The 18600-nt window shown below is 42.0% G+C and overlaps 1 protein-coding gene across 5 annotated transcripts in view; it reads left to right on the top strand.

Moving 5' to 3' along the window:
• Window positions 1–18600, top strand: part of grk3 (G protein-coupled receptor kinase 3) — a 67414-nt gene that overhangs the window by 29601 nt on the left and 19213 nt on the right. For all 5 annotated transcript variants that reach the window (XM_084383236.1, XM_084383235.1, XM_084383234.1 and 2 more), the window contains 9 exons: window positions 10254–10327; window positions 10574–10675; window positions 12367–12441; window positions 14884–14945; window positions 15073–15124; window positions 16833–16924; window positions 17027–17126; window positions 17328–17406; window positions 18002–18132. In XM_084383236.1, coding sequence (XP_084239362.1) covers window positions 10254–10327; window positions 10574–10675; window positions 12367–12441; window positions 14884–14945; window positions 15073–15124; window positions 16833–16924; window positions 17027–17126; window positions 17328–17406; window positions 18002–18132 — 767 coding nt within the window. The remainder of the gene's footprint in view (window positions 1–10253; window positions 10328–10573; window positions 10676–12366; window positions 12442–14883; window positions 14946–15072; window positions 15125–16832; window positions 16925–17026; window positions 17127–17327; window positions 17407–18001; window positions 18133–18600) is intronic.

Here is an 18600-nt window from a genome sequence, read left to right as displayed (position 1 = left end):
TCCTACAGAGATGGACACTTTTGTTGGATATAAGAATCACTTTGTAAACCGAAACACAAGTCTCGCTCATGGAGAAGTTGTTGCCTCATCTAGATTGTCAAAATCCCCTGTGGTCGGCCATGACTTTGGAAATATTATTGCTAGCAGTTCCTCTCGTTGAACTTCAATCTCCTCTCTCCAGCTTCGACTCAAGTTCCCACCATCGTCTCCCTGCAACAACTCACCTGTTACAAGATTTCAGAGGGAGATTTCTTGAGACTTGCGTTTGTGGTTACAAAAAGGATCTTATTATTCAACAAAAAGATTCATCTCCGTAAGAATCACTTCCGTAACGTCGTCAGACACTTTGAATAACAACCTCAGCCTGTCAGTGGCAGAAACGAGCACTTTGAGTGGACGTAACTGTGATGGTAGTTTTAGTATTAATCCTTTTCGTATCAAAACTTGTAAATATGGGTGTGATTGGACGCGCCAGACAGCCAGCAGGCCTGCAGACACTCTCCATATGCTCAGATTCGTCTAGTAAGGTCTTAACCCACATGTATAAATCATATTGTCTGCTCTGTGTTGTCTCACCACGAGCAGCGCCTGGTTGAGTGTGCGGGGGAATTCTCACCTCTCCTAGCTTGTTGTTGTTTTTTTTGGTTTTTTTTTAATAAACTAAAGTCTCAAGGTGTTCATAATCTGCTCACAATCGTACAGTAAGTACAGCGTGTTCAGATGTCACGAGTGTAGTATCGGTTAGCATATTCAATGCAGCAGGCTCTGTAAACAGTCAAAGTTGTTCCAGGACGAGACATCCGCTCTGTAATTTGTTTTAAGTTTTGCAAACAGTCCCGTGGTGATGAAGCTAGACGCTGAAAGCATGAAAGTCTCTTCCCAGCCAGAGTAAACGGGCTTTCAGTGTCATTCATTTTCTTTGTAAACGGCTTCTAACCTCAACTGGAGATGTGGTGTCATCATCGTGAAGGAAGTGTCTTTAAAATTAGCATTTGAAAGCAGACACATTTCTTTTTAAAGGTATTGCTAACATCATGCTTTCCAATGTGAAGTGCAGAACCCTGGATCAGGGTTTCCCTTCACACTTGGGAAATAAGATGAGATGATTTTATTCTGATGTCGAAATGAAAATTGAGACATTCAAAACAGAAATCGCTTCACTGATCGAGGCTTAACTGCACCTGGTGTTCAGTCTGTACTGACAGGTTTTATTGATTACCATACAAAGCTTCAGTTCTTGTGTCTTTTTCACCAGCACGTTACAGACCGCAGGCAACTCAAATATACAGTGTGGGATGGATTTACATTCAGTCAAATGAGAAGTAGCTTGCATGTGAGCTTTGCTAATATTTATCTTTGGTTTTTGCACGTGTTATTAGCACAGATGTACCCAATATGTAAAAGCATGTAGAGCAGAGGGACGGCTGTAGCTCAGGAGGTAGAGTGGGTCGTCTAGTGATTGGAAGGTCACTGGTTGGAATCCCGGCACCCCCCAGCCACATGTCGAAGTATCCTTGAGCAAGATACTGAACCCCAAAGATACTGAACCCCAAATTGCTCCCGGTGAGCAGTTGGCGCCTAGCATGGCAGCCTCCGGCATCAGTGTATGAATGTGTGTGTGAATGGGTGAATGTGGCATGTATTGTAAAGTGCTTTGAGCTGTCCGAGAGGACTGGAAAAAGTGCTATAGAAATGCAGACTGCTATGATTGGTTGTTTTAACCGTTTAGTTGATGAGCTGAAAATGATTTTGTGACATTTGATAATGTTACATGGTACTCAGGGACAATGTGTTTTTTACCGGGTAATTTTGGTGTAAAAGTGGTATTAGCTAGCTGGCTTACTCGTTGCCAGGTAGCCAGGTATTACCTTAACAAAAATAAACCAATACCAATACAGGCTACGTCAACCATGCAAACACTCACTGGCTGCACAGGATTGGGCGAACACCACTCCTGGGCCGCTGCCCCGGGATTTCAAACCAAACGTACGCGGCGGCTTGTTTGGAGACTTTCTCCTATATCACAAAAACAGCTCAGCAAAATGTGTTTCTGAAGATATTTTAGGCAACAAACAGCCCTTGCAGTTGCCGAAACTTTAACTCGGCAGGGTTCAGTTTTCATAGTTTTATAGTTTCCAGATAAGTCGCTTCAAGCCCAAAGCTGCTGATTTGCATGAAGCGGTGGGAAATTCAACTTTATGCAAACAAGGAGTGGGCGGTACAGCGCCTCATCTCTTGAAACACAACGTGACTTTTACAAGAATGCACTGCCTGGCTTTCCACGTAGACGATGAATGGGAGACGTGAAAACGTCAGACAGATGCCACATCAAGCTGCACAGAGCCAGACAGGAAGTCGGACACAGGAACGGCAATATCTGGTCATTTTTCAAAATAAAACATTCTGTGCGGACACAACAAAGTCCGAAATAAACACACGTAAAACACACATAATAAGAAACCATTAGACTCCCTACCAACCCAAGGTAGAAGCACAGAAAAATGAAAATGACTGAATAAACAGCGTGACACACATGAGGCTACAGAGACGTGTCCAGTGGCATGAAGGTGTAACGTATTCATAACTTCCCTCCCATTGGAACAAAAAGACACCAGGACTGACAGAATCCATGAAGATGTTTTTGTCCTCTGTGTTTACGCTCATATACACAAACATATTTCTGCCAAGTGCCATGTTTGTTTGTATGCTTGTTATTTATTGGAGTTCTTCTGTCATTAACGGCAAACAACTCTTTTGTGAGTCGTGCGTAAGCAATTGTGTTTTTATTCTGTATAGCAGTCTCTTTGTGGAGACTGCCACAGCAGCCTTGACCTCCACCATATAAACTGTCACTGAACATGTAAAGTACTGCCTACATACCACATGATTGCGTATCTGTGTAGCTTAACCGCGCCTCAAAATAACAATATACAACTGACTAGCTTAGGCATGCAGTGACTTTGCTGTAAGCCTGTGAATTAAGGGAGTGACAACCGAGAGGAATCAACAGAGCAACAAGTACTACCCATGGCATCCCCGTAGCCATTTTGTACTAGATTTGTCAATGATACTGTGCCAGTGTTTTATTTAAAGCCCACTTTATAAAATCACAATTCAAAGCAAATTGTCAGAGCTACAGTAATTAGCATTTTTGAAGCTAATATTAGCGGCCTTTAGCCCGCACTCACACTTGGTAATCACCATCAGACAGCAGAACAAGAGAGCAGCAGGCCTGTGAGAATACTTAACATTGTTTGCTAATCCTGATGTTGTACTAGAATGAATATCTGCCACATTGTGCAACACACACACATGCGCGCACATGCACACACACACACACCACACACACACCACACTGGTCTGCTCGGTGCTGGCTCTCCTCCACCAGTAAAGGTCAGTGTATGTATAATGCAACACAGTCATCCCCGGTCTCACATGACCCTTCAATACAAAACTTTTTCTCTTCTCTTTTTTCCATAATAAAACTGAATGTTTATTTTTTCAATACATCTTCACCTCAAAATCAAGAAGAGTTTGTTTTGCTTCTGTGAGGACAAAAAAACATGTGATGAATGTTTCAACTTCACAACAGATCAGAAACGTACAGCTGAATAACTTGAGTAGTCACTGACAGAAAAAGGTAGTAGACGTCTCCACTACATGCCTGTTTGCTGATGAATGCTTCTACTTGATGTTGACCCAGCGTGTTTATATAAGATAATAACGTGAGAGTGATTGAAACACGGGTGAAAACTTGCACTTCCTGAAAGATAACATTGATCGGAACAAACATAAAGTGAGAAGACAGAGCAGAGAATAACTGTGAGACAGTCTGATGGTGCTGATACAGTACTTTGTGAGCATTTTTTTCTTAAAGGGACAGTTCACCCCAATATCAAACACCTATTTCTCCTCTTACCTGTAGTGTTGTCTATCCATCTTGATGGTTAACCTGACATTGAAGAGATGTCTTCCTTCTCTTTAATATGATAGAGCTAGATGAAACTCAGCTTGTGGTAAAAATTATCTTTCCAGAAATCATGACCTGGCTACTGAAGATAATCCACAGACCTTGTTGTGATCAGTTTCATGTAGGAACTATTTTCTTGTTTCACCACACAGAAGGAAGTGGGCATCTCCTCACAGACGTGAGTAATCAGGTCATGATTTCTGGAAAGAGACATTGCTGGTTTTTTTTTTGTGTTTTAAGCATCACGAGCTGAGTGCCGTCTAGAGAAGGCAAACATCTCTACGGCTGATATCTTCAGAAGTCTGCAACCTACACCAAAACAATCTAGGTAGATAAGTAGCAGAACATTTAAGAGAAAGATACGGATCATTGATTTCTGGCTGAACTATCTCTGGCAAGATGCTGTTGATCGATTCTGCCCATCCAATTTGATTCTCACGTCATTTTTGAAATAGGAGATTTTATGATTCTTTTGGGTTAAAAGTATGAAAAGTCGTGTCTGTCACATCAGATAAAAGTCACTTTTTGGTACGTACCACGGGAAGGAAGTAACAAAAAACACCAAATGAATAGGCTGGGTTTCTTTTCATGTATTTGCAGCCAACAGTAGTGCAGCATTTTTGCTTTTAAAGGACATTTAGCTTAGCAAATATTAGAAAATAAATGGTTTAAGACGTCCGCACTGTGGCGGTTCAGGTTGAAAACACGTAGCGTTACACCCAGAGTTAAAAGCTATAGAAAATATAGATATTCTGTTTGTTGAATATACAGAGTATTTATATTGGTACATGTAGGTTTGTTGCTGGAGATGCACAATGAAATATCACTCAGTGAATCTAGTTTGAGTAACAGATCTATGAATTTTAAAGTTCCTCAAATGCTGAACACTTTACAGCTGCTTATGATTCTATGAGACATAATTTTATTTCCCCTCCGATGATCATTTTATGTATCATCTGTCACGATGATTGCAGGGAAACCGTAGAAATATGGCGTCTATGTTACAAAGTAATCAACAGGAATCCTCGAGCGTATTTCACTTGGCCTCTCATTTACTTCAACAGCTGAGAGACAGACTTCATTGTTTGACATAACTTTGGTGCAGTAATCACACTCGAGCTGATTAATCCACGAGTCAATTGACAGCAAATTACTTTACAACAGTTTTGATAATCAGTTAAGTCGCTTGTCATGTCGAGCATTTGCTGCTCCCTGATTGTTAAACGTGAGGATTTGCTGCTTCTGTGTCATTGTGACTTAACTCTTTAATTGTTTTGGACTGTTGGTCGAACAGAAGAAGAAGTTTGAAGGAGTCACTTTGAGCTCCAGGAGATTTTCTTTGTGCTGCAACTAGCAATCGCTGTCATAATCGATTAATCAGTGAATATTGTCTTAAGTTATCCTTTTCAGCATATTGACCAATGGTGATGTAGAAGGACGTACAGCAGGTCCAAACTGAAATCAAACACCACATTTTGGCTCTGGTTCGAGTTCAGGGCCGACTCTGGATCCTCCCTGCTCTCCTCGCTGTGTGCGCGCCGGTGATCGACGACAGGCGGTGGTCAGAACAAGCCAACGTGATATTTTTAGACAGTTCAGGTGATCTCGCTAATGAGACAAAGCTCAGAGGAACTCGTGTCTGATTTGAGCCAGGTGTGTGTGTGTGTGTGTGTGTGTGTGCGCGTGTGTGCGTGTGCGTACGTGTCTGGAAGAGGCCATTTGTTGAATTAGCTGGGCAGTGTTGAAGTGTTCAGCGATTAAGGTTAATCCTTGAGTCTTGGTGATGTAAGAACTGTCGTTTTTTCCCCCTCTGTCCCTCTCTCTAATACCTCTCCTGCATGTTTAGTCCTTGCTGTTGAAAACCTGTGTGTGTGCGTGTGTGTGTGTGTGTGTGTGTTTGGTTGTCAGTAGCACCCATTCTGCAAACAAGGATGCCCTGTGCAGTCGGCTGTGTACATACACCATGTGTGTATGCATGTGAGCACATTTATTCGTGTGAGCCTCAGTGTCAGCACGGGAGCAGAGGGGAAATGATGCATCACGTCTGGAGAAGAGATAAAGCAGAGAGGGGAAGAAGTGAGGATGGATGATAGTAGGCACGAGGCCCAAAACAAATGGGCTCTGCTGCGAGCTCGCCTTAAACTGAATCACTGAGGCCACTAAATTGAAACAAAAGCCTCCTTTTAGAAAGCCAGAAGCTCATTTTCTGTTTGTTCTGTGGCGGATTTCTGTTGCTAAACAAGTTACAGATTCTCAGAGAGTTTCAGAGACCTCCTAATACAAGACTGTATCAAAATATCCTCTGTTGTTATACATTTATCTTCATACATTTCATAAGTTGTCCCTTTTTTTTGTTCTTCTTATGTCACATTTTGCTCTCGATGCAAACTCGACCCTTCCTCAACGTTTACCTGCAAGTGGTGCATCATTTCCACGGCACAAGATCCACAAATAAATAATTGTAGGGATGCATGATGTGGATTTTTATTTCAGCCGTTAAAAAAGCAGTTCTCACCTGTAGTCTATGCACACCTGAGGGGAGAAACAGATGAGATCTAGTTTTCCACAGCTCTAATGAGATTTGTTGCAAAAACTCGTAACGTGTTTGAAATTGCAATCGTGTTGTTTCCCTCTGAAACTGTAAAAAACAGGGACTTGCACCCTGAAAGTGGAAAAATGAGAACATATTTTTTGTGTGTGTCCAGTAAGAACTTGTATGCACGCACACCTCGACTCTCTAAAACAGACTCAACTATAATGGCACTCAGTAGAGAGCATACCTCCGCCAACACCCAACAAAAAAATGCCCTATCTTGCAGTATTGAAGAAAGTGAGGAAAACAATCCCTGGATCCGTCCTGTTTATCTGCAGCTGCACCAAAACTTATTATGATCTATTCTGGGCCGATCTGGATAAAAGGAGCAGATCCAGGAATTTCCCCGACCCCCAGGCTGAGGACCAGTGCTCCAGTCAACACTGTGCGGTTCTATCCAGGGGCAGCAGTTTGACGTCACGAGCGTGACGACAGCTCCGTCTCCTTCTTCTTCTCCTTCTCTATTGGCAGATTGCAAACCAACTTTAAAGGAGCATTTTATGGTTTTGGGGAAAACAATTTTAATCCGAAGAGAACGATCTTCTTTAATGCCTAAAACTAGATAAACAAACTCTTTGTTTTCATGACTGAGTAAACGAACTGACCTTAAAGGACAACACATTTTCATACTGCTTCACTTTGTTTATATGTGGCGGACCCTGCCACCTTTCTAGCTTCAAACAGTGTTCTGGGGACCTTTAATTTTCGTCTGACAACAGCTTGTTTATTCACTTATGGAAAAAATGAATACTTCTGAGTTTGTATTACTACTTCATTAATATTGTAGGTATTGAACAACAACAGCAAATCCTCAAAACAGTTTTTCACATTTTCTCAGGAAAAGTGACCTTTTAATTAAATTTATGGTTTTAGTATTCATGCTTTGTTACTTTTTCATTATTATTTTTATATTTTGTTTAATGAACATTTTACTGTTGGTCTTTTTTTTTTATTATTAGCCTTTTAAATCAAGGACCGTTTTTATTTGTAGTATGTCATGATTTTATTTTAATTATTATTTTTATTGCATCTTTTATTACCGTCTTATTTAATTACCTTTTTTCGTGGGTCTCAAAGTCCATTTTTGTTTCAATCACTTATTAAGCCTTTTGAATTGCATTTGACTTGGTTGAAAGGTGCAATATTAAGTGTGATTAATTGACGTGTCAACATGAACATTATATTAAATTTACCTTGTGAGCCTTTATAGTCCAGATAATTCCCCCTTTTCTCTGCTTCCCTCTTGTTGTGCCGGCCTTTATATGACACTCAAAAATTATTGGAATAACATGTTTCTGAGAACATGTGCCACATTTCTTCTTACACATTTCATCACCTTGTTGTCCGACCGTCCATCATGCTGCCCTCGCACCGTGATGTCTGACAGGACGGTTAGAAGGTCGGAGCGACTGACCGGCATCTTTGTGTCGGGAGTGAGAACCTCGTTAGGCGTCTATTTTTTGCTAATACCTGATGCTAATCAGGCGAAGCCAAGGCATGCAACCACCGAGCGCCTCTGTGTCGCGGCTACATGCGACATGCTGCAGCTGAGCTCATTACTCCTCTCCGTCCTCTTGATGTGCTGTGAAACCATCCAGCAGCGTGATAATGCTGCAGACATCAGGGGACCACCACAAGTCACCGGGCCGGCCTCCCGGCGAGCGACACCGTCTACTGTACGTCTCATCTCCACGCCATCGTACACACATAGCCGGTAGCCACGGAGGCAGTTACCATGGCAACAGCGGGTCTCATCCCTGCAAGCAAACATGGATCCGTTTTTATTTCTCCCCAGCCCCTCCTCTCCCTCAGATAATGTTTCACTGGGTGTAGATTTGACTGCACGTCGTGAGATTATTATCCATTGTTGGTGTGTTGGAGAGTGACAACACTGTGTGTCATTTGCAGCAAATAGTGCCTGGTGCCATCTTCTGTAATTATGAGCCGTGTGTGTGTGTGTGTGTGTGTGTGTGTGTGTGTGGGTGTGGGGGGGGGCTGGAGGGAATCAGCTGCTGTAGCGACCCTAATAAGAACAAGTAAACCTCAATCCATTATTAAGGCTAAAACAGTAAATGGAGCTGCCCTTCTTTCATGTTCATGTGCTCTTACAGTTGTTTACTTCAGCGTGTGTCCGTTGTTGAATACATTGATTTTGGTCGTGATCATTAAACAGAACTGACAGATTGACTTCTGTCCATTTTTAATATAGATGTTTGTCCTCGTTAACAAAACCAAATCGTTAGATGGATCAAATTCGTGGTGCAAAGTGTTTTTAGGATGTCAGTCGTCGTGGTTACCATGTGAACATGCTCACAATTATTTAGATTGAGCCCCGACAAGGAACTTTAATTTCTGGTTGATTCTGGCCAGCTCCTGTAGACAAGAGATGACTGCCGTGAAACAAAGTAGTACCAAAGGTTTAGTGCCATATTTTACCAACAGACTACAGAGCAGCTTCTCTCCTCAGGCTGAGGCTCCTCAATTTATCCTCAGCACCATGAAATATGATTTTAATTTTATGTCTTGTCTAACCAAGATAAATTGCAATCCAACCCACTGATGGGCATCACGGATAACTAATAACTATTCACAAATAGCCGGTCTTGGCACTGATGTGTTTTGTTTGCTCATGTAGGTCAGAGGCTGTTTCATAAGCAGTTAAAAGTTCCTGGTAGTGTGTTTAACTTACAGGTGTTTAGAAGGTAATGTTTGTCAAGGTGTTAGTGTGCTAACATTTGCTCATTGGTACTAAAAGCAAAGTGTAGCTGAGGCTGATGGTATTTTGGTCTTAAACATATTGAATGGTGATGGTGCTAGACGAGAAGTAGGTCATTATTTACTTGTGCTTTTAGGTCAGTAAATGAGAGATTAACACACTTAACCATTTTGTTCTAACAGGAAATGATTCAATACAAGTAGGGCAACTACAATATTGGATTATTGACTGATAAAGGTTTGAAAATGACTATTATCGTTATCAGTATCGTCCAGAAATGAATGTGAAGATGGCTGTTGCCTTAGTAGTTCTCAATTTTTGCTATGTGAATGTGTACAACACACTGTATGTCTGCATAATTAATTGCCAAGTATTTTGATAAGCGATTCATCAGTTTGAGTAATTCTCTGATTCCAGCTTCTTAAATGTGAATATCTTCTGGTTTCTTTCCTCCTCTGTGACAGTAAACAGAATATTTGTGGGTTGTGGACAAAACAAGACATTTCAGGACGTTATCTAAGGCTTTTGGAAACGCTGATCAACATATTTCACCATTTTCTGACATTTCATAGACCGAATCAATTAATTAAGGAAAATAATGGGCAGATTGAACGACACTGAAATGAGTCGTCAGTTGTGACCCTGACACTCGTTTCAGTGCTCGACTGTGGAGGAATGAAAGTGACTTTCAGTCTCATTTTGAGTTTTATGTTCTCTTAATGAACTTTTATTATACGAACGTTGAGAGGGACCAGATTAAACACTCGTCAGAGATCACTGAAGTCAGTCAGATTCATTCTCAGGGCCACAAATATCAACCAGATTTCACGGCAATCTATCTAATCATTGTCGAGATGTTTCGGCGTGGACCGACAGAATGAGCACACAACGTTTTATCACTGTCACCAGCAACACTTGAGTTTTTGTGAAGTGTGGGTTGTTTTTTCCTCACTGTTCCTCTCTGTGTCCTCCAGGCTTCCTACTGTTCAAGGACTTCTGTATGAACGAGATCGACGAGGCCGTGCCGCAGCTCAAGTTCTACGAAGAAGTAAGTCTAACGTGTCCCTGTGCATGTGCGGGATTAGACGGCATCATGGGTTGGGTGAGAGATTAGGCCTGTAATCCTGCTCATTGAGATTTAGCCCTCCCAGGAAGCGCTTTGCGTTGTTTTGTTGTGGCGTTAATCTGACCTCCTGTGTGTGTGTGTGTGTGTGTGTGTGTGTGTGTGTGTGTGTGTGTGTGTGTGTGTGTCTGTGTGTGTGTCTGTGTGTGTGTCTGTGTCTGTGTGTTTCAGATTAAGGACTACGAGAAGCTGGACTCGGAGGAGGAGAGGTTGAGCCGCAGCCGGCAGATTTACGACGGCTACATCATGAAGGAGCTCCTGTCCTGTTCACATGTGAGGGCACCTTCAGATCCTTCCACACTACGTCACTGATGCACTCTGGGTCAAGTACAGGCAGGGACGCAGAGCTCGCACCTGGTGGGAGGCGGAGTCTGTGCGTCCTCGTCTCCCAGGAAATGGGTCACAAGACAAATCCGAGCGCAGAGAGACCGTTGAAGGATAGAAAAAAGTAGAACATACTGTATGTCTGTATTTTTTAAGTAGAGCTAACAAGCAACTATTCATTCAGTCATTTTTTTGGCAAAATGATCAAACATTTGCTGCAGATTCAATATCTAGACTAGTATTACCATGGGACCTCATGTGATTTATTCTGTTTTTTTGCTAATATTTACTGACATTATCTCATTATGATAATGGTTCAGTTGTCTGACAGCAGAAATAAGCAGTTTATAAAGAAATAAAACTCCAAATCACAGACATGCTGATTCATACAGGGACTAATATTATCACAGACCTCTGAGAGGCTCTTTCAACATCCGTCCTGAGTGATCTGATCACAAGTGGACAGCTTTACTGTCAGTTTGCATCTGGTATTATAATGCATCTGGAGTGACCTGATCAGATCTCAGGTTTCTGCTCCATATGCAGTAATTTATATACATCACTTCAACAAACAGATACGATGTGTATTACACAAAGAAGTAGAACATTTGCTGAATGAACAAAAAGGCCCAAATAATGAAGGATTTGTTATAGACGGTGTTTCACGCAGTTTGTAATGTTTCTTTTCGCACAACAATTCTCAAAATTGAGAAATTTTTTAAGGGAGTCTGGGGACTTTCTCTTGGGGAACAAAAAATAGACTATATTGGTCATCAAACATGTCATTTCCAAGAATTCACATGAGGCTCAGGTTATCCGTGAATGTGGTCTGAGTGATCGAACTTCAGATTCATCCTACAATGTGTTTTGGGGGAATTCACACCTGTTTTGAGCCGTGCACCTGTGGTCCAATCACTCAGGACGGATGTTAATACCAGGTCCAAACACACAAGATAAAATCAAATACGTTCTCTGCAATTATAACAGTTTGCTAGAGGTCCCTCAGTTATACTGGTCCCATGCAGATAGGGCTTAATGGGAGCTTGTGTGTCGTCAATAAAGCTCTCATCAACACAGACAGTCGAGTTCTGTAATTGAAATCAAGTTGTTTTTTTCAGTTTTTTGGCAGATTAAATCTAGTTGGCAGATTTAATCTGTATTATCCCGGCAAAAAAACCCACTATAGACTGAGACCAGAATCAGACTTTGGGGTTGACTAACTCAGAACAGCGGATGTCATGTTTAGTTAACTCACTTAACGTCCAAAACTTTGCACGTAGCGGAACACAGAGGGATGATGGGAAACCAGCGGAAACAAGGCCGTCCATGTTCATAACAAACAAACTCGCCACAGTGCAGCTCTTGTCCTCCTGCACGCCAGCATTTTTGGATGTAAAGCAAAGTTGGTGCTCGCTGGCGTCCAAAGGGAGGAAGTTATTAAACACACCGCCCACACACGCGCACACACACACACAGATATTGGTGTTCTTGTTAGTAGCGGTCTCATAGCAGCGTAATGTTGCTGGTCATGTTCCACTCGGGGCTGCACATCCTCACACAGAGAAAAACAGAAGTGAAATTACTGGTAACGCTGCATTTTTTAATGACCCTTCCTTTTATTTCCTCCTCTCCTGTCTCAGCCATTTTCTAAGAAAGCAGTGGACCATGTGCAGAGTCACTTAGCAAAGAAACAGGTTCCCCCAACTCTCTTCCAGGTAAAAAAAACAAACACACACATCTTTCAACATCTTTATCAATGTTTTGTTTCTTGTTTGTGTGTTTTTTCTGTGACAGAAATTCACAACTACTGAATTATTTATTATTTCCACCTGTGATTTTCCTGCTGTGACACGTCAAAATGTTTTTCCATTGACGATAAAAATAACAATAATGAATGAATAATGTAAAACAGCTCAGACTGTGATCTCAGCACAGCAAACGATCTGTGCCCTGGTCTGTAACGGCTGACGATAACTAATTAAAAAATATTGAACACCTCCCTTATTTTTGTTTTTCACACCCTCGACACATTTGAGAGTGTAAATTATGAACACACACACACACACACACACACACACACACACACACACACACACACACACACAGCATGCAGCTGCAGTTTATGCCCTTTGTCAAAATGTTTGTATTAGACCTGTGTTATCTTCAGGTAATATGGCAAAAAGTTTATTCACAATTATTCTCATATTAAGAACCTGAAAATGACCAAGAGTTGTCTGAGAAATGAAAAAATCTATTTAGTTAAATGAATGATACAAAACTAAACGTACGATTTTAATCTTGTCATCATAAATCTCTGCATCGATCCCCCAGTGTGAAACGTTTTGTCACGACTCGGTTCACTAACTAAGCGAACAATGTGTTCTTGCCTCCATTACGAACTGATGCACTTTATAAAATGCAATATTATCCTCGCTTAGCTTCAGGGAAAATGATCCGTGGTGCTACATCACCGAGCGAAATTAATAAGTCTGAAAGAGTCGACACCAGGCTGAAGTTGGTCTGATATTCACCAGTTGGTTACGAGCTGGAAAAAGCAGATCCTGACATTAATTTTAGCTGCGGGTTGTTTCTCTGTGTGTATCCTGCTCTAATTTCTGGTTTGTGAGTCTCGCCAGATGTTGATGCTCCAGTTAATAAACATTACATCTTCACTGGCAGTGGCTTTCAACAATACACAACTAGCTCTGAAACACCACCGTCGCTATCGCCGATCGGTTTCTCGTCTTAAATCAGACGAGCCTCACGTTCAACACGGTCTCTTCTACTTTGTGTCTAAAGGGGCCAAGAACAACGAATAGAACAATAACAATAAATAGATGATTTAAAAAATCTTTTCAGTATTAAAAATCAACAATAAAGAGCTCAGACTCAGGAAAACGATGCCCTTGGGATGACTTTTAGAGTGATTTGATGAACAATCTCAACACAGACGAAGACAACGTTGTTTTGTCTTCACTGACGTCCTCTTTGACGATCCCCATGATAATTGATGCTCCTCAGCCAAAAGCAATTATTAAATTTGTCTAGTGTTGATTCTCCTCCTCCTCATCTTTAAAGAATTTCATAAAATCCGTCCGGGGTTATTTTTTGTTGTTGGTTTGTTTTTCTTAGCCACATACAGCAGTAACGGGTCATCCATGTCTATTTTCAGTATGTGCTTGGTGCCACTGTTTACAGAACGCTCTCAGTCATCAGTGCGGATGCTCCCTTGCACTCATTATTGGTTTTATTATATTTAATCGTTCTTGGTGTGTGCATGGGCAAGTCTCAACACACAACCGACGTCACCTGACCTTATTTATCTGCAGTAGCTCTTCATGTTTAAGGTTGTGGTGACACCTGTCTAACAGTCTGACTTGTGTTCAGCTAACTCAGCCAGTTAGGAAAATTACTTCCAAATTAGATCCTAGAAGAAGACCGTCATGTGATCGGCTAAAAATAACCTGGTCTCTGTGATGCAGTTGTCTGTTTGTGTGTCAACAGTTAAAGAAAGTTTCCTTATCAGGGAAATGTTAAGTGTTTATGCGCTCTCAGCCCGGCCCTGATTTGTAACAAGTGTTCATGTTTTCCAACTCTCTCAGGGTTATTTTTAAACTCCAGACTCTGAGATTCATACTTTTGGTAATTATCAATTCAGCGTGGAGCATCAGTTGCCAAAAGGCCACCCAGGAAAACAAAATACAGAAAAAAGAGGAACAACAGTTTTTTCTTTCAGCACAGTAAATCTAATCAACAATTTCCTCTTTTAGACGACAACATGGCTCTTATTCTGGACATAAAATTATCCCCAGTGACTTAATTTCCCTCAAAGATATGACATCAACCTGTTAGAATTTCCTGTGTATGTCGTGTTGCTCAAATTTTATATTCGGCGTGAACATAAAGGCGTCTTTGGAGCTCACTTGTCACAATGCATGAGCGTTCAGTGGGAGTTTCTGTGAAGTGAATTAGCTTCAGCAGCAGACAAAAAGGAAGGCGGCCGACGCTTTTAACAAGGCGGAACCAAGCTAAATCTGAACGTCAGTAACAGGAGGTCCAGTTCAGTCATCAGAACAATGCACAGAGGACTTACTCGCATACGTTTACTGAGAGAAACCTGGCCTGAGTTGCTGTTTGTGTGTCTCTCCTCCCTGCAGCCATACATAGTGGAGATCTGTGACAGCTTGAGGGGGAAGATCTTCCAGAAGTTCATTGAGAGGTGAGACGGGGGAGGTGGAGGTGGAGGTGGAGGTGGAGGTGGAGGTGGAGGGGCTGGATGGAAGAGATTCATCACATACAATAAATTCACATTTTACTCATCTGTGTTTTTTTTTTTTCTCCTTCAGTGACAAATTTACTCGTTTTTGCCAGTGGAAGAACGTGGAGCTCAACATCCATGTGAGTTCAAGCTTTAAATGTCACCATCACACCTGAAGTTCAGCTTATTTGGTCCAGATCAGAGGTTTCCGCCCCAACGCCACACTTCTCCTCCGTGTGTCCCAATGTATTTAATGCGATAAGACGGTGTGTCAGTGACCGTGTCTATACATAAGCTATATTTTCTCCTATTATTGCTGCCTGTATCGCTGGCAGGAACCAAGAGGGCGCTGCAAATCCCTCTTTATAACGTCACGTGAGGCAGCTAGCTGTTAGCTGTTAGCAGAGTCCTGCATTGTGTTTAACGTTAGTGTGTATTTGATTAAATAAGCAGTGATCAGATAGTGGAGAGGAGAAGTGGCTTCAGGCTACAAAGACTGAGACTGACTGGCCTATTTATTTTCTTAATTATGCTGTTTTACATTTTCCAGATAATTTTCCAGTTAGGTTTTAAGCCTCTTACTTTGAATGAATAGAATTATTTATTTTCTCAACAATTGAATGGCGTTTTTATAAAAGTCCAACTGTTAAATCGGTTGGCGCCTATTTTCTGCCGATGTTGGCTTGTCACAGATACATTGGTATGTTTTGTTGACTGATGCCAGGGATGAGTTTACGGTTTCACTTCACTGATGTCTATTTAGATGATAATGTTTATGGTTAAAATGTTAAATATGCTGCTGTTTAATAACCAGGATCAATGCAAAAATCTGTGTGTATATCGACTGCTGTATCGATATCTAAATTTTTACTCCCTTATGTCGATATCCAAAAACTGCACATCGGTCAGGCTTTAGTTCGTATTATTCCACTAATGACTGACAACAAAAGATGATGGGGAAGTAAGGAAGCATTATTTGAACTGGTATTAGCAGATGCTGCTTCCAGCAATCTGATCGATCGATTGACGATCGCCCTCGGAAAGTGCAAGTCACACTGAACCTGAAACATGTGCATCATGTCTGTGTGTTCAGATTTGAGCTGTGACTCCTAGGAGGAGTCTGATATTGACGCAAATTGCAGCAATCATGTTAAAGTACCTTAATTGCCTCCGTGAGCTGCGTGCACCTGTGTCTTTCACCTCACGCAGGATCTTTGCTCTCAGTTTGAAAACCTCTGGTCCCAACCCAAAGGACAACAACGGCACTCTGTTGGCTTTTAGCTCCAGTCCATTTCATGTTCACACTGACGTACTACACATTAACCAAGAGGTGTAAACATTACATCTCATGGACTGACAGGTAGTTCAGTCATTGGTGATGACTCATCCTGCATCATCAGGATCCAAATCAAAACAACAACTAGTCAGTCAGCTGTTCACTGCTCAACGATCAAATGACAGAGATGTTGTTGAAAGCACAGACGGAAAGATACAAAACTCACATAATCCTGTGCACATATTCTACTTAGCTTTAGTTACTTTTCAGATGACAGTCTTCATCCCCTTCCTGTCCTGTGAGAACCATGTACTGTATCTGCAGATGTGTTGACGTTGGGTGAAGTGCTCCTTAATGTGTTGGGGGAAAAAAAAGTTCACCTCCTTCACAAGCTAAATAAACTCCTTAAAAACCCTCTTGAATGGGCTGTAAAATGCATCGTCACGAAGCTGAAAACAGGATGCTTCTCTGAAAATGTGGTTCTCACAGGTTTCAGGGTGTGAAGCTCTCTAAAAGATACGTTTAACTCCTGCTTTTACTGAAGCTTGTGCTCTTCCTCATCCATCCCTCAGCTGACCATGAATGACTTCAGCGTGCATCGGATCATCGGCAGGGGCGGCTTCGGAGAGGTGTACGGCTGCAGGAAGGCCGACACAGGGAAGATGTAAGAAAGGCCACGCAGAGAGGAGAATGAAAGCTTTTAAAGGACACGATCATGCTGTGACTGCTGACGTGTAATCCGTGCTGTTTGTTGTCTGAATGTCAGGTACGCCATGAAGTGTTTGGACAAGAAGAGGATCAAGATGAAGCAGGGGGAGACTCTAGCGCTCAATGAAAGAATCATGCTGTCATTAGTCAGCACAGGGGTGAGTTGGACACGTCAGCAGCTTGTTTGACCGGCTTGACTTTGCATCAGCAGGGGCTTGAGTAGATAATGACTGAATTTCCATTTCTGGGTGAACTGTTCCTAAGTACTTAGCGTCCACATGTTTTTCAAGTGTGAATTAAGATTAATCAACCTCCTGCGAACTTCCTGGTTTAAACTCTTTGGCTCTCCCTCCGTGCAGGACTGCCCGTTCATCGTGTGTATGACGTACGCCTTCCACACCCCCGACAAGCTCTGCTTCATCCTGGACCTCATGAACGGTAGGATGACCTCCACGGCTGCTGCACAGATTAAACACGAGCCACAGTCAGTCACAAAGATTGGATTACTCAGCTTGTCGTCCGCCGGTCAGCTACTTCCTCCCCCGGAGAATCAACAGTTGATGGGATTCTGACCTCACCGGTGACGTCTTACGCTGCAGCGACCTGCCTGTATTAGCCTTCCTCACATCTAATGTTGGCCTAGTTTTAACACTCCTCACACTTCAACGGCAGTATTTCCTCCGAGGGGTCGGCCGGTTTCCAGCTTCATCAGAGGCTCTCGCAATCAAAGCCTGAGTCACCTTTTAAAAGTCAACACAGTCATCATCATACAGTGTACAAATACGAGGCTGTTATAGCTTCAGTTGTGCTAATAATACAGCTGGTCAATACATGTTAAGACAGACAGCAGGGGTGGAGGGGAGAGTCCTAGAAGGCCTCCCATCGACTCTCATTTCATCCCCCGAGAAGATTACCACAACTTATTGATGGCTATTGATTGAAGTATGAGGTATTATGAGGTCATACTGACGCACTCTGTGTCTGTGTGTGTGTCTGTGTGTCTGTGTGTGTGTGTGTGTGTGTGTGTGTCCAGGGGGCGACCTGCACTACCACCTGTCTCAGCACGGTGTCTTCAGCGAGAAAGAAATGCGTTTCTATGCGGCTGAAATCATCCTGGGTCTGGAGCACATGCACAACCGCTTCGTCGTCTACAGAGACCTCAAGGTAGATTCAACAGTGTCCTCTGAAACGGCTCGTTTAAAGGACGAGTCTGGTTATTCTAGACTTTTATTATTGACAATAAACCAGTGAATGTATCTACTAACAAGTATTCTGTGTCTCAACACTGACAGCTATGCCTTTGTCAGACTATCACACCTACTTTTGTAAAGATCAGGAGACTTTACAAGATTTTGTAACAACAGTTTGGCTTCATCCTGCTGGCTTTCTGCAGGTTAGGGAAGTTCAAATAACATTCACCAAAAATAAAGATTCCAGATTTCAACAAAAGACACCTTGATGGATTCAACAACACACAACAAAAGATAGAAATTAAGTTGTCACAACGTTTTGTTTTCTCAAATCTGTCCCGAGTAAAGCCTCCTCTCAAACAAATCGGTAAACAATCTCTAAAAAAAGGATATAAACCCAATAATGCTCGACAGTTGATCGTCTTTGTGCAGACAGGATAAG

This window comes from Pagrus pagrus, assembly GCF_965226575.1.
Source record: "Pagrus pagrus genome assembly, chromosome: 19".
Classification (NCBI taxonomy): domain Eukaryota; kingdom Metazoa; phylum Chordata; class Actinopteri; order Spariformes; family Sparidae; genus Pagrus; species Pagrus pagrus.
The sequence above is the reverse complement of the archived record's forward strand: the minus strand, read 5'-3'. Positions and strand labels throughout refer to the sequence as shown.